Consider the following 14,118-nt stretch of genomic DNA (forward strand, 5'->3'; position numbering starts at 1 on the left):
CTCTCCTGCTAAGAACTATAGCCCTTTTCTGCTGTTTCTAGAACCTTCTGCTACCATATCTACCACTTTGACATCATAGGGAATGTCTGAGCTTCTTCCACCAAAATTGCCCCCTTTCATGGGTCATAATTTGGTTGCTGTTGTTCACTGAAATTTCCAAAATCATTATACTTCCGACCACCACCATTGTTACCACCACCATAATTTCCTCCTTCATTGTAACCATCATATGCTCTACCACCATCACCATATCCTTGGTCCGTCACCATCATAGCCCCCTCTACTGCTATAACCAGGACCACAACCACAATTGCCACCGTCACCTCCAAATCCATTATATGCACCATCACCTCCTCCATTACTACCTCTGATGCCATCACCTCTACCACCAAAGTTCCCACCATGGCCAAAATTACCTCTACCACCTCCAGTCTCCTCCACAATAAAATTGCCCGATCTAGCTCTGTGACCTCGGTGTCATTCAGCAGACTGCATCTCTTGTTTAGAAAGGACCTTTTTCACTTCACAGTTCTGCCCATTAATAGTGCGGTATTTCTAAACAACAGTTTTATCAACTGTATCATGATCATCAGAACTTAGGAAAGCAGATCCTCTCTTTTTCTACTCTGCCTGTCTTCCATAACTTCTGTGTTTTCAGTCTTGCCATAGTTTTCAAAAGTAATCTCAAGTTGTATTATTCGGTATCTTCTTTAATACTACCAGCAGACGTTTTCTTCACTGTTAGATGGGCACCAGACTTACAGCTGTCTGGTTCCACTACACACCCATCAGCCTTGTGTGGTCTAGCACACCTTGCTGCATCTACCTCTTCAACACAAGAGTAAGTCACAAATCCAAAGACCCTGGAACGTTTTGTTTGGGGTCTCTTATTACCACACAGTCTGTGAATGTGCTCTGTTTCTCAAAGTGTCTCTTAAACTATCATCTGTAGCTTCAAAGCTCAGACCACCAATAAAAAGTTTTCTCAAATGCTCTATTTCCTCTGAATCATGGCCCTCCTCCACACCTCCACCCCCTCCGTGGTGGTGGCAGTGGCTGGAGTTGGGCTGGGGGCCACCAGGCAGCAGTTTGACCTCCATTTTGAGGCCAGATGACCGGACTCACCTCTTCCAGTACAAGTTCAGCATCTCATGTCTTTCTTTTAAGAGTCTTTGAAAAATTATTTTAAGGATCCTTTTCCAGAAGTTTCTTAAACAGATTTTCCCTTACATCTTATTGGCCAACACTGGGCCTAATGCAGTTGCTTACAACAGAAATGATGCCACCATGTTTATCTTAGCATCTGGATTTGTCCCTAGGGCTAAGAATAGAATTGCTGTCTCCTGGTTCATATTAGGAAAGGATAGACCCACCTCCCACACCCCTTGTGAACAAAATCAGCATGCTCCGGCCACAAGGTAGAAGAGAGGAATGGCTGTTTGCTACAGTTGTTATTTAGGAAAAGATGAGCATTCACAGTAAGAGAATAGGTTTAATAAGGGAGCTTGGGAGGCGGACAAAGTCATCCTTTGCCTTTCGTTATCTCCTTCTGGAATATAAATGAATAACAGTTTAATAATTGTAGTACTCTGCAGTAATCTTCAGAGCATTCGCAGAAAAAAATAAAAAGGAGAGAAAGAAATTCTCGGTTTCAGCTAGTTTATTCATTGAGCTGCTTATTTTTATTACCTGTCAGACTGCCTGGTGTTAAGTCAGTTACCTGACTTCCGCATGCTTTAACCAAGTATGTTACACTAGAACAGCCCAGTCTGTAATAAAAACAAAATAAGGGTAGGTGTTTGTATATTTTTTTCCAGTTTTTAATGAATTACACATTGTGGACAGACCTTTATACAGTTTTTTTTTAATAGTGCCAGAAATTATCTAGATGATTTATTACCCAAGTAATTTAATGTGACATCTGATTCCTCAACATTAAGCTAGTGAAGAATCATAAAAGCTGCCTGTTTTGCAAAGGCACAGATGCGTGCTGACTATTCTGAGGCATTTGGACATAAAACTTGTGTTAGTATTTCACAAAAAGTTAAGTAATTTGATGATTAGGCTCCTATCATGGGGGCTTAAGGGAGGTCTAGAACAAAGTGATTGAGAAGTAAAATATTATATACATTAAGATAAATTCCTTTTTAATAATTAAGGATGTTTTTCAAAATAGATTATGACTAACCTGGTTACCTAAAATTCCTAATTCTGCATCAGCATAGCAGTGTAATGCACTGAAATCAGCAGTAAGGTGTTGGATGCTTGTTTTTATATACATTTTTAATATAATCAGTTATCATGATTTCTGGTTGATCAGTTCTCCTTTTTAATTATAAAATTAGGCTGGGCATGGTGGCTTATGCCTGTAATCCCATCACTTTGGGAGGCCAAGGAGGGAGGCTCACCTGAGGTTGGGAGTTTGAGACCAGCTTGACTAACATGGAGAAACCCCATCTCTACTAAAAATAGAAAAAATTAGCTGGGGGAGGTGGGGCATGCCAGTAATCCTAGCTCCTCAGGAGGCTGAGACCAGAGAATCGATTGAACCTGGGAGGCAGAGGTTTTGGTGAGCCGAGATCACGCCACTGCACTCCAGCCTGGGCAACAAGAGTGAAACTGTGTCTCAAAAAAAATAAATAAATAAAGTAAAATAAAATTAGCCCACAAGCTTCTTGAAAGAGAAGCAGTTTTAGATTGTCCATAGTTTGTTTGTAGTTGATTTATGATTACATTTATATGTCTAGCAGGAGGCTTTTAATGATCCCCAAAATAATTTGTTTATAGTTTGCTTGTAAGTGAAAAAAAAATTAACTGATGTATTTTTTTCTCACAATTTTAGTATTTAAAGTATATTTATGTAATCATAACAATTTGCATATAATTAATTATGAAATCTAATCAGGTTATGAAGAATCTGTATCCAGCTTTTCAACTTAGAAATTGTATATGATTGATGAATACAATTGCTACCTTGTTCCATAATTAGTGTTACTCAGCTAAAATGAGTAAGTCTAATTGCATTGAAATAGATTGTATAGTTGTAGTTTACCCCACGTTTTTTTTCTGAGGTGAAGTATGACACTGCAGTTAGTTGTAGTGTCAGTTGTTCCTAAATACGGCAAATTGACCTGCCGCAAAAGCCTCGAGTGTGAAACAAACTAAACCTGCAGCTTCCAACTGAAGTTTCTAATATAGTTCAAACTGTTTGTCACTGAAGCTTTTATTAAAAACAAAAATACATGTTTAATTAAATGGTCTTTACTATTTTCTGTAAATGACTCATTTTCAGATGCGCAATCATGAAATAATGAAGATTTTGATGAATTGTTTTTGTCTTTTTCCTTTTAAAGGTATTTTGGCAAGACCATTAAAACATTGCCTTCTCCCTAACGTAGATGAATTATTTCATTGTATTTTTTCCTCATTTCTTTTTGTTTTTACACTCTGAACTTGTGTCTTTTCTTTTTCTAGCTTCATTTTTTAATTATGTTCCTACTTTTCTAACATCAGAATAAACAACATCTAACAGAAATTTTTATACTTTTTAAAATTAATGTTTCTGGTATTATACTATTTTGGGACATATTTTAACAGATGACCCCAAGTTCATTTTACAGTCATGTGAAATGTATTCATCGTGTATTACCAAAAGCACCATCAGTTAATATTATTTCTTAGTAAGGCAATTTGGCCTTATGTTAATACATTTATACCCTGTGATTCAGAAATACTACTTATCCTCAAGACGTATTCTTTTCCCTGGAGTGGGGGGGAGGAAACAGAGTAACGTTTACTATATCACTGTTCATAATGGCCAGTTGATAACAACAGAAATGTCTAGCAGTGAAATAATAGTAGCTAAGCAAATTAGGTGTAGAAGCCAGGCCCAGTGGCTCACGCCTGTAATCCCACCACTTTGCAAGGCTGAGGCAGGCAGATCACTTAAGGTCAGAAGTTCGAGACCAGCCTGGCCAACATGATGAAACCTCATCTCTACTAAAAATACAAAAATTGCACTTTGGGAGGCTGAGGCAGGTGGATCACCTGAAGTTAGGAGTTCAAGACCAGCCTGGTCAACATGATGAAACCACATCTCTACTAAAAATACAAAAATGTGTTTGGCATGGTGGTGCCTGCCTGTAATTCCAGCTACATGGGAGGCTGAGGCAGGAGAATTACTTGAACCTGGGAGGCAGAGGCTGTAGTTAGTCAAGATCGTGCTGTTGCACTCCAGCCTGGGCAACAGAGTTAGATGCAATCTCAAAAAAAGAAAAATAAAATAGCCACCATGGTGGCACACACTTGTAATGCCAGCTACTTGGGAGGCAGAGGCAGGAAAATAGCTTGAACTCAGAAGGTGGAGGTTGCAGTGAGCCAAGATTGTGCCATTGCACTCCAGCCTGGGCGACAGTGAGACTCCATCTCAAAAAAAAAAAAAAAAAAAAAAAAAACCGCCAGCCAGGCACAGTGGCTCATACCACTGCACTTTGGGAGGCTGAGGTGAGTGGATCACTTGAGGCCAGGAGTTCAAGACCAGCCTAGCCAACATGGTGAAACGCATCTCTACTAAAAATATAAAAATTAGCCAGGCGTGGTATTCACGCCTGTAATCCCAGCTACTTGGGAAGCTTAGGCTGGAGTATCGCTTGAACCCGAGAGGTGGAGGTTACAGTGAGCCGAGGTCGTGCGACTGCACTCCAGCCTGGACAACAGAGCCAGACTCCATCTCAGAAAAAAAAAAAAAAGTGTAGAGAATCAGGGGAATATTAATGTTGCCATTAATCGGATTATCACAATGTCTGTACAGTGCTAGAGGGAGGGGGCAGAATTTTAAAAGTATGTACATTGTAAGTGCGCTTTCTCAAGATATCTAGGCACGTGGACGAAGTCTAAAGAATGTGCAAACATAAAGCTGTATTTTAAATTGCAGGGTTTTTTTTTTTTTGTTTTCTCAGATCCCTACATTGTTTTTTATTAATTAAAGGTTTTTAAAAATGTATTGGGCTTATTAGTAGCCAATACTATGATGAAGGCTGAACAAAAATACTCATGTAACTTTATTTAATTATTCAGTATCTTTACCCTTTCCTTCACAGCATTATCAGGATTACTGAGTTAACCCAGGTGTGTGGGTGCTTTTGGGTTTTAACAGGTACCAGTCAGTGGCCCAGATCTGGAGGGCAAGCACCTTCATCCCCAAGCTATGAAAACTCACTCCACTCCCTGGTAAGAAAGAGCCTCTTATACATCAATTTTATCTGATAGCTCAGAGTTTGTTTTTAGTAAATGTGGCATAACAACAAAGAAACAGTAGGCTAGCATTGCACACGAATTCTTTGCTAACAAATGGCCTGATTCAGTTGAACAGTATAAGGCACACTGGGTATGCCTTTTGCCATCTGTTCTTTGGCACATCAGGCTTCTGGTGTCAGGACAGCTGATGTTAAAATCGTGTTATGACGATTTTTGTTTCTTTGACAAATCTAGGGCTTAATTTTTCTATACTTTTATGTCTACATATAAAGGGAAACTTTTTTTAAAAAGACAAGTAAAAGCAAGAAAATTTAACGCAAAAAGTAAAAACAAGTATTTTACTTTCTCATATGATAATGTTATGTGTGGTTTATTACATTTCCATTAAATTTTAAGTGAATACCAGTTGTTTTTATTATGAAAGTGTTATTTCCCGTGTTTTTTTATGGGGAAAAAAAGTGTATTGTGCAAATCATACAAGCAAAACATTATTTAACCTACAAGGCAGTAAAGGAAGCGTGTAGACACTTGAGCGTGGAGAATTTGTGGGAGAATGTTGACTACTGTTGCTTTTGTATACTTATGTTTGTAACCCAGAACTACATGGTATCCTAAACACAAAATAAGGATGATTTGATGGAATGCTAAGTCATGCTCTCATTCGTAATTCCAGGTTGCAGTAAGAAACATTCTTTTTCAGTGACTAACAGAACATTTTAAATTGAAGGAACATTTGCTTCTCATGTATTTTGCAAGCAATTATAAGCAATGTGTGCTGTTTAGATGCTAACCTTATAACTTCCCTGTGGAATCCAAGCCTTTTCATATCTTAATAAAATAGATCTCTCAGGTCTTTGCGTTAACTTTACTAACATGTTATGCTTACATGCATATCAGCTATTTCCTCATCTCTTTTGGAGTTAATCTTAACCTGTGCTTTGCCTCCTGTTCTGTCTTGACTTTGCCAGAAAAATCGAGTTGAGCAGCAACTTCACGAGCATTTGCAAGATGCAATGTCCTTCTTAAAGGATGTCTGTGAGGTACTATTTCTTTTAGATGGTGCCTTTTTTGTGTTTCAATTATACTTCCCATAATTCATTTAAAATCTTTACACTGTACAGACTCCAGTCTTTAAAAATCAGACAATTGACTATTTCAGTTTTTATCATGGTATATAGGAATGGACTTTTGTCTCTTATATCGTTGAAAGTGATTCTTTTTAAAACAGCTCTACTGGCATGTGCTTTTGATTTTTCAAATTCTAATATGTTTGTGTATGGGGCATGTGTGTATCTGCAGACAGACAATGCCATTTATTTAGTTTTGTCAAAGAACATATCTGGATGTGTTCACCATATAAGATACATGTGCTTTATATACTTCAGACAGAATTGGAACTTAAACTTACTGGATGTGAGGTCCCTTCCCCAAATTGCCATCATTCAAAGATCAGTGTTAAAGTATAGGTTGTCCTTTATTTTGTTTTTTTAGCAACTATAATTGCTTATTGACATAGTATCCTTCATCTTTTATAGAAGCTAAAAGAAATAACCTCATGGTAGTTTGGCAGATTCATTTAATAAAGCAGTGATTTGTTTCTGACACTTTGAAAATTTAGCATAGTCTGTGTACCGATAGCCTTTCTATTTGTATTGATTTGTAGTTCAGGTAGTTGCTTTTGAAGCTACTTGATATTGCATTTCACTTGCTGTCTTCCATATCACATAATAGGAAGCATAGCAGTTAATGAATGTAACAGATGCCAGCAATAACCTCCATGTTTCTTTCGATCCATACAGCAGTCTCGAATGGAGGATCGTTTAGACAGACTGGATGATGCAATCCATGTGCTGCGGAACCATGCTGTGGGACCTTCCACCAGTTTGCCTGCTGGTCACAGTGATATACACAGTTTATTGGGACCATCCCATAATGCACCAATTGGAAGCCTCAATTCAAACTATGGAGGATCAAGCCTTGTTGCAAGCAGTCGATCAGCTTCGATGGTAAAATTGCACTCAGCTTTTTTGTAGTAAACCCTAAATATTCTTGTCCTAAGTGTCTTTAATGTAATCTTTGGGAAGAGGATCTTTCTGAAAGGCAAAGACTGACTTTTCAGAATTTTCCCTACTGTCTTTGGCAGTAGAGTATTGGCTAAGTAATAGTCTGTAAAATCTTCTTGTGACCTTGTGCAAAAAGCAGAAGCTTTCTACAAAGATCATTTTTAGCTAAAACTTTTTTTTCCCAGATGTGTAGTAATTGACACAACAATTTTTGCCTTGAAATAGTGCATAGGAAATCTGAACAGCAAGAATTTTAATCTAGAAAAGTTGTTTATTATAATTTAGAACCAGCCTTTGGTGGTAGAAAGAATGTGAGACTAAAATTTATGCAGGTCCAAATTTAAACTTTATTCCAAAATTACGGGGGAGGTAGTTTTAAGAATGGCTATAACTTTAGTAATAAAATAAACAATTTTAGATTAATCTAGAAAGAGAATTTGTAAGACTGTTGCCCGTCTTTTAAAAAAACACGGTAATTTTTTAGAGTGGGAAAAAGGTAGACTTCTACAGCCATACACATCAAAAATTCTGTGTTTACCATCTTACATTATTTTTTTTCCAAATTATCTTTTAAAGAAATGAAGTTCATTTGGAACCTGCTATTTTAAACTTACACCATGTGTTTGCATGTTTATGCTGTGGTTTTTATGGCTCACTGGATGCTATGAAATGTTCTTCTCTGAAACAGATTTTTAGCTTTAAGCCATATGATGAAGGCTAAAACTTACCTATCATCAAAATAATTAGGTGCCCCAAATACTGAAGGCTTGTGTTCTGTAAGAGGATTGGTGTCAGATTTTCACCCATATCATGTAACCATTTATACCCATTTTTGAGCCTCTGTAGTAAACACACAAGGCTGCCTATTTTCTGAGAACTACATTTTCACCAGTATGGTAACATTAGATGCCGTGCGTGTGTGTGTGTGTCTGTGTGTGTGTGTGTTGTCAGGAAATCTTGAAAAGCAGTCTCCTTTTAAAGTCCTTTTTGTTGCTATTGATAAGCTAATAAGTGTCAAAACATGAGTTACTAAATTAGTAAAATGGGGGAATGTCTGATGGCTCTCACCAGTAATACGAGCACTTTGGGAAGCCAAGGCAGGAGGACTACTTGGAATTCCAAGACCAGCCTGGGCAACAAAGAGAGACCCCTGTCTTTACAAAAAAAAAAAAAATTGGCCGTGCGCAGTGGCTCACACCTGTAATCCCAGCACTTTGGGAGGCCAAGGCGGGTGGATCACGAGGTCAAGAGATCGAGACCATCCTGGTCAACAAGGTGAAACACCGTCTCTACTAAAAATACAAAAAATTAGCTGGGCATGGTGGTGCACGCCTGTAGTCCCAGCTACTCAGGAGTCTGAGGCAGGACAATTGCCTGAACCCAGGAGGCGGAGGTTGCGGTGAGCCGAGATCGCGCCATTGCACTCCAGCCTGGGTAACAAGAGCGAAACTCTGTCCCAAAAAAAAAAAAATCAAAAAAATTAGCCTGGCACAGTGGCATGTGGTGTGGTCCCAGCTACATCCTAGGTGGGAGGATCTCTTGATCCCAGGAGGTTGAGGCTGCAGTGAGCCGTATTTGTGCTGCTACACTCCAGCCTAGGCAACAGAGCGAAACCCTGTCTCACAAAAAAAAAAAAAAAAAAAAAATGAAAGAAAAAATATGAGAGGGTATTGTTACCACTTTTGGTAGTAGTAATGAAATTATTTTATAGGTATAATAAAAGGTATTTGTTACAAATATAAATGCAGAATAACTAATTAATAATTTGCTGAAATACTATTTATCCTTATTTAGAAGCGTGACTTAAAAATCAATATACTTGAATCTTAAGTTAGCCTCAGCAGCAACATTTGTAGTTCTTATTCCTTACCTCTTAATGATTTTTTAATTCTTTACTTTTACTACCTTACGGCTCCTATTCCAACTTATCTGCTTCAGTATTTCATATATATCTGGCTTTTCCCAGTTTGGAGTTTGCATAAGACATAACTTCTGTTTTGAGAAAGCTGAGGTTTTTTTTTTTAACCTATTTTGGATATTCCATAACAGGAAAGGAAACTTATCAAAAGGCAGTCCTCGAAAGCCACATAGAAACCTAAGCTCTTTCATTGGATGTCACCCTAAAACTTAAAACTGAGAAAGTAGCTCCCACTATATGCTGAAGGAATGTGCTGCCCTATTCTGAACAACAGCAAAAGGTCTGCCAGAGATATTCTTAGAAGGAAAAAAAATCTCAAATAATCTAGAAAAAATGGTCTCCTGAGACATGAGGTGAGTCTGGCTTAGTCTGTGTAGCAACATGAGTGCCACAGCAGCTAGCCCAAGCTGCTGCTCAGCGTGTCTATCATGGCCTTCTCCTCAGTCCTTATCACCTTCTCAGCGGGCACAGAGCTGTGAAAAATCTGCCAGAAGTCATCTGCTGTCTTCATCTCATCCAGACACAATCACTAGTACTTTTAGCAGTGAAGATCAGATGTATCCTGCCAGGATTAGCCTCAAAACATAAAGTTATTAGCTGACAAAATCTGACACTGTTAGGGGAGTCAGCATTCATCTCCCGCCTTTTAGCTGTTGAGTCCTCAGTTCTCAGCTTCAGCAAAAAGAGCAAAGGATGGAATGAAGAGTAGTCTGCCACTGACTATTCCAGCTGAGTCTTAGCCATGTTGTTGAGGAAGACTCTGTCTTATCATGTGGTTCTTTTCCATGTCTGAGAACCTCCATTAGTACTGCTGGGAGCTTTTTGTTTACATGCTCAACACCCACTATATGGAATCAACTCTTCACATTCTTGCAGAGTATGCGATTTTGGGGGCACGTTTTGGTAACGCTCTCTCTCTCTCTTTTTTTTTAGATGGAGTTTCTCTCTTGTTGCCCACGCTGGAGTGCAGTGGTTCGATTTCAGCTCTCTGCAACCTTCGCCTCCTGGGTTCAAGCAATTCTCCTGCCTCAGCCTCCTGAGTAGCTGGGATTACAGGGCCCGCCACCACACCCAGCTAATTTTTTGTACTTTTAGTAGAGACTTTTAGGTTTCACCATGTTGGCCAGGATGGTCTTGAACACTTGACCTCAGGCAGTCCACCCACCTCAGCCTCCCAACGTGCTGTGATTATAGGTGTAAGCCACCGCACCCAGCTCATTTTTGTAACTCTTGTCAACTCCTTCCAAGCATTAATCTCCAGCTTTTATTGTCCCCTCATCCCCTCCATGCATCCTCTTAACTGATTGTGACCAAGAAATAATGTGGTTTGACATTGTGCATTTGCTTCCCCACCGCCCCCGACCCCCCGCCTTGTTTTTCATCTCTTGTAACTTTCCAGAAGTTTGTATATGTTTTTCTGCATTAATAAACGTTAGCGGCCGGGCGTGGTGGCTCACGTCTGTAATCCCAGCACTATGGGAGGCCGAGGCGGGTGGATCACGAGGTCAAGAGATCGAGACCATCCTGGTCAACATGGTGAAACCCCGTCTCTACTAAAAATACAAAAAATTAGCTGGGCATGGTGGCGCGTGCCTGTAATCCCAGCTACTCAGGAGGCCGAGGCAGGAGAATTGCCTGAACCCAGGAGGCGGACGTTGCGGTGAGCCGAGATCGTGCCATTGCACTCCAGCCTGGGTAACAAGAGTGAAACTCTGTCTCAAAAAAAAGTTAGTATTTGTGTCAGGCTCCTAATTATGGTGGCTACGTGGCCCAACTTACAAAGTGGCCACAGAAATACCTGTTGATCAGCAATTTTATACCACCATGTAGAATTCATGAGCTCAGCTTCTTTCAAAAACATTTGCTTATCATTATTCCATGTATTTATTGCAGAGAATAGGATTATTCTGATAAACGTTGATATTTTCAGGACCTCCACAGAACATTCATATGACATTTTTGCTATAATGGAACTTTATCCTGATGGGCAGAATTCTAACTGTAGGGTTTAAACATATCACTTTTTCTCCTAGCATTTAGAAAAGGGTTCAATATGCTTTTCCTCTAAAGGGCCAGAGAGTACATATTTTCAGCTTTGTAGGCTCTGTAGTCTATCACAATGTAATATGAAAGCAGCTATAGACAATATGACAAGAGATGGGTGTGGGTGTATTCTAGTAAAACTTGATTCACAAAAACAAGCTCCTTTATTTATTTAAATTAAAAAATTTTAAAGTCAAGATCTGGCTACAGGCCAGACCTTGGGAATTCCTGATTTATAACATAAATTGGCACCCTAGCAGGTATAATGGGGTTAGCTTGTTTTTCTTTTTTTTGGAGCCTGTAACATTTGGCATATGTTCAGCACTGTTTACAATAGCAAAGACCTGGAACCAACCCACATGCCCATCAATGATAGACTGGACAGGGAAAATGGGGCACATATACACCATGGAATACTATGCAGCCATCAAAAACGATGAGTTCCTGTCCTTTGTAGGGACATGGATGAGCCTGGAGAACATCATTCTCAGCAAACTGACACAAGAACAGAAAATGAAACACCACATGTTCTCACTCATAGGTGGGTGTTGAACAATGAGAACACATGGACACAGGGAGGGGAGCATCACACACTGGGGTCTGTTGGGGGGAATAGGGGAGGGACAGTGGGGGGTGGGGAGTTGGGGAGAGATAGCATGGGGAGAAATGCCAGATACAGGTGAAGGGGAGGAAGGCAGCAAATCACACTGCCACATGTGTACCTGTGCAACAATCTTGCATGTTCTTCACATGTACCCCAAAACCTAAAATGCAATAAAAAAAAAATTGGCATTATGTTAATGAGTAGTTTGAGAGTTTTGTGTAAGTAATTGGAATACTTGAGGTGAACCAGGATACACTAGTAGTGGAAGAGTCAGAGTTGATGGCAGTATAAAAGTGGTACAGGCCAGGCACAGTGGCTCACATCTGTAATCTCAGCACTTTGGGAGGCCAAGGTGGGTGAATTGCTAGAAGCAGAAGTTTAAAACCAACCTGGACAAAGAAGTGAGAACCTGTATCTACAAAAATTTCTTTAAAATGAACTGGGCATAGTGGCATACTCCAGTGGTCCCTGCTACTGAGGAGGCTGAGGCAGAAGGTTTGCTTGAGTTCAGAAGTTGAGGCTATAGTGAACCGTGATAACGCCACTGCACTTCAGCTTGGACAACAGTGAGACCTTGTCTCTTTAAAAAAAAAATAATAATGGTACAGACAGGTCAGTTCCCAGTCTGCAGTACAGACAAGTCACTGATGAAGGTTACTAGCAATGTAAAGTCTACATGGACACAGTAACCATTTGGCCAAGCTATTTCATTGTTCTCATTAGTATATGATACTGATACGTCACTTAAATTTTAAAACACAAAATCAGGGGTTTTAGAACTACCGAAAGGTCAGCAATTGGCTTTAGTTTTGTTCCCATTTATTTAGCATAAGGCTAAAGTTTCAGAATAAAATGCTGAGAAGAAGGAAAGTTTTTAAATGGAACACTGAAAATAAAAGGAATCATGAATTTTAGCAATGTGTGGTGGCTCACGCCTGTAATCCCAGCACTTTCGGAGGCCGAGGTGGGCAGATCACCTGAGGTCAGGAGTTCGAAACCAGCCTGTGCAACATAGTGAAACCTCATCTCTGCTCAACATAAAAAAAATAGCCAGTTGTGGTGGCAGGTGCCTGTAATCCCTGCTACTGGGGAGACTGAGGCAGGAGAATCGCTTGTACTTAGGAGGTGGAGATTGCAGTAAGCCAAGACTGTGCCATCGCACTCCAGCCTGGGCAACAAGAGTTGCCCAACAAGAAACTCCATCTCAAAAAAAAAAAAGGAATTTAAGAATAGCCTGGGCAATGTCGGGAGACCTCCTCTCTTAAAAAAAAAAAAGAAAAAAGAAAGAAGGAAAAAATTTTATGCTAGCCACATGTGGTGGCACATGCCTGTAATCGCAGGTACTTACAAGGAAGAAGTGAGAGGATCACGTGAGCCAGGAGTTCAAGGCTGCAGTGAGCCATGATCACACCGTCGCACTTGAGCTGGGGTGACAAAGTGAGACCCTTTATCAATTTAAAGAAAAGGGGAGGGGGAACTGTGAATTTCATATGAGCATTACAAAGAGCTTTCAGCAATATAAAGTTAGCATACATCCCATCGATTTCTGGCTGTAATACCTAAATACCTATGCCCAACAAGATAACTCCGTGATGGCACCAGTCTCTTTAATGAAAAGTACTGTTATTCCTCAGTCAGGCAGTAACTTCAACTTCACACCAAAATTAAGTGAGATTCAAAGCATTTTGTACTAATGGAAGTTTGATGTAGATCTAAAACAGTTTCTTATTTATGACATAGGATAAAATTTTATCATGAGATCGTTTGATTTCATTGTTACAAGTCCTGAGAAAATTTAATTCAGGCATTTCTCTTAATTGTTTTTTTGGTATTGCTTGGGTTTTTTGTTAAGGGGTAGTTGAAAAAGTGTGATATTGTATGAAAGCGTAGTAAATAATGTTAAATTGTAAAGTGTAAGGCTACCTGATGTAATGATTTAAAAATACAAATTAGGCCGGATACCATGGCTCACGCCTGTAGTCCCAACACTTTGGGAAGCTGAGGCAGGTGGATTACCTGAGGTCAGGAGTTCAAGACCAGCCTGGCCAACATGGTGAAACCCCATTTCTACTAAAAATACAAAAATTAGCTGGGCATGGTGGTGGGCACCTGTAATTTCAGCTACTCAGGAGGCTGAGGCAGGAGAATGGCTTGAACCCAGGAGGCGGATGTTGCAGTGAGCTGAGAATGTGCTGCTGCACTCCAGCCTGGGCGACTGACTAAGCAGGACTCTG

At 39.7% G+C, this 14,118-nt stretch overlaps 1 protein-coding gene across 22 annotated transcripts in view; it reads left to right on the forward strand.

Annotated features, from left to right (window-relative positions):
• TCF12 (transcription factor 12) overlaps positions 1 to 14,118 on the forward strand; it is a 363,108-nt gene that overhangs the window by 319,848 nt on the left and 29,142 nt on the right. For 11 of the 22 annotated variants that reach the window (XM_035258674.3, XM_035258675.3, XM_078333237.1 and 8 more), the window contains 3 exons: positions 5,156 to 5,229; positions 6,225 to 6,296; positions 7,056 to 7,262. In XM_035258674.3, coding sequence (XP_035114565.1) covers positions 5,156 to 5,229; positions 6,225 to 6,296; positions 7,056 to 7,262 — 353 coding nt within the window. The remainder of the gene's footprint in view (positions 1 to 5,155; positions 5,230 to 6,224; positions 6,297 to 7,055; positions 7,263 to 14,118) is intronic. The other 11 variants (XM_035258676.3, XM_035258677.3, XM_078333240.1 and 8 more) reach the window with 1 other exon arrangement.

This window comes from Callithrix jacchus, chromosome 8 (genome assembly GCF_049354715.1).
Source record: "Callithrix jacchus isolate 240 chromosome 8, calJac240_pri, whole genome shotgun sequence".
Taxonomy (NCBI): domain Eukaryota; kingdom Metazoa; phylum Chordata; class Mammalia; order Primates; family Cebidae; genus Callithrix; species Callithrix jacchus.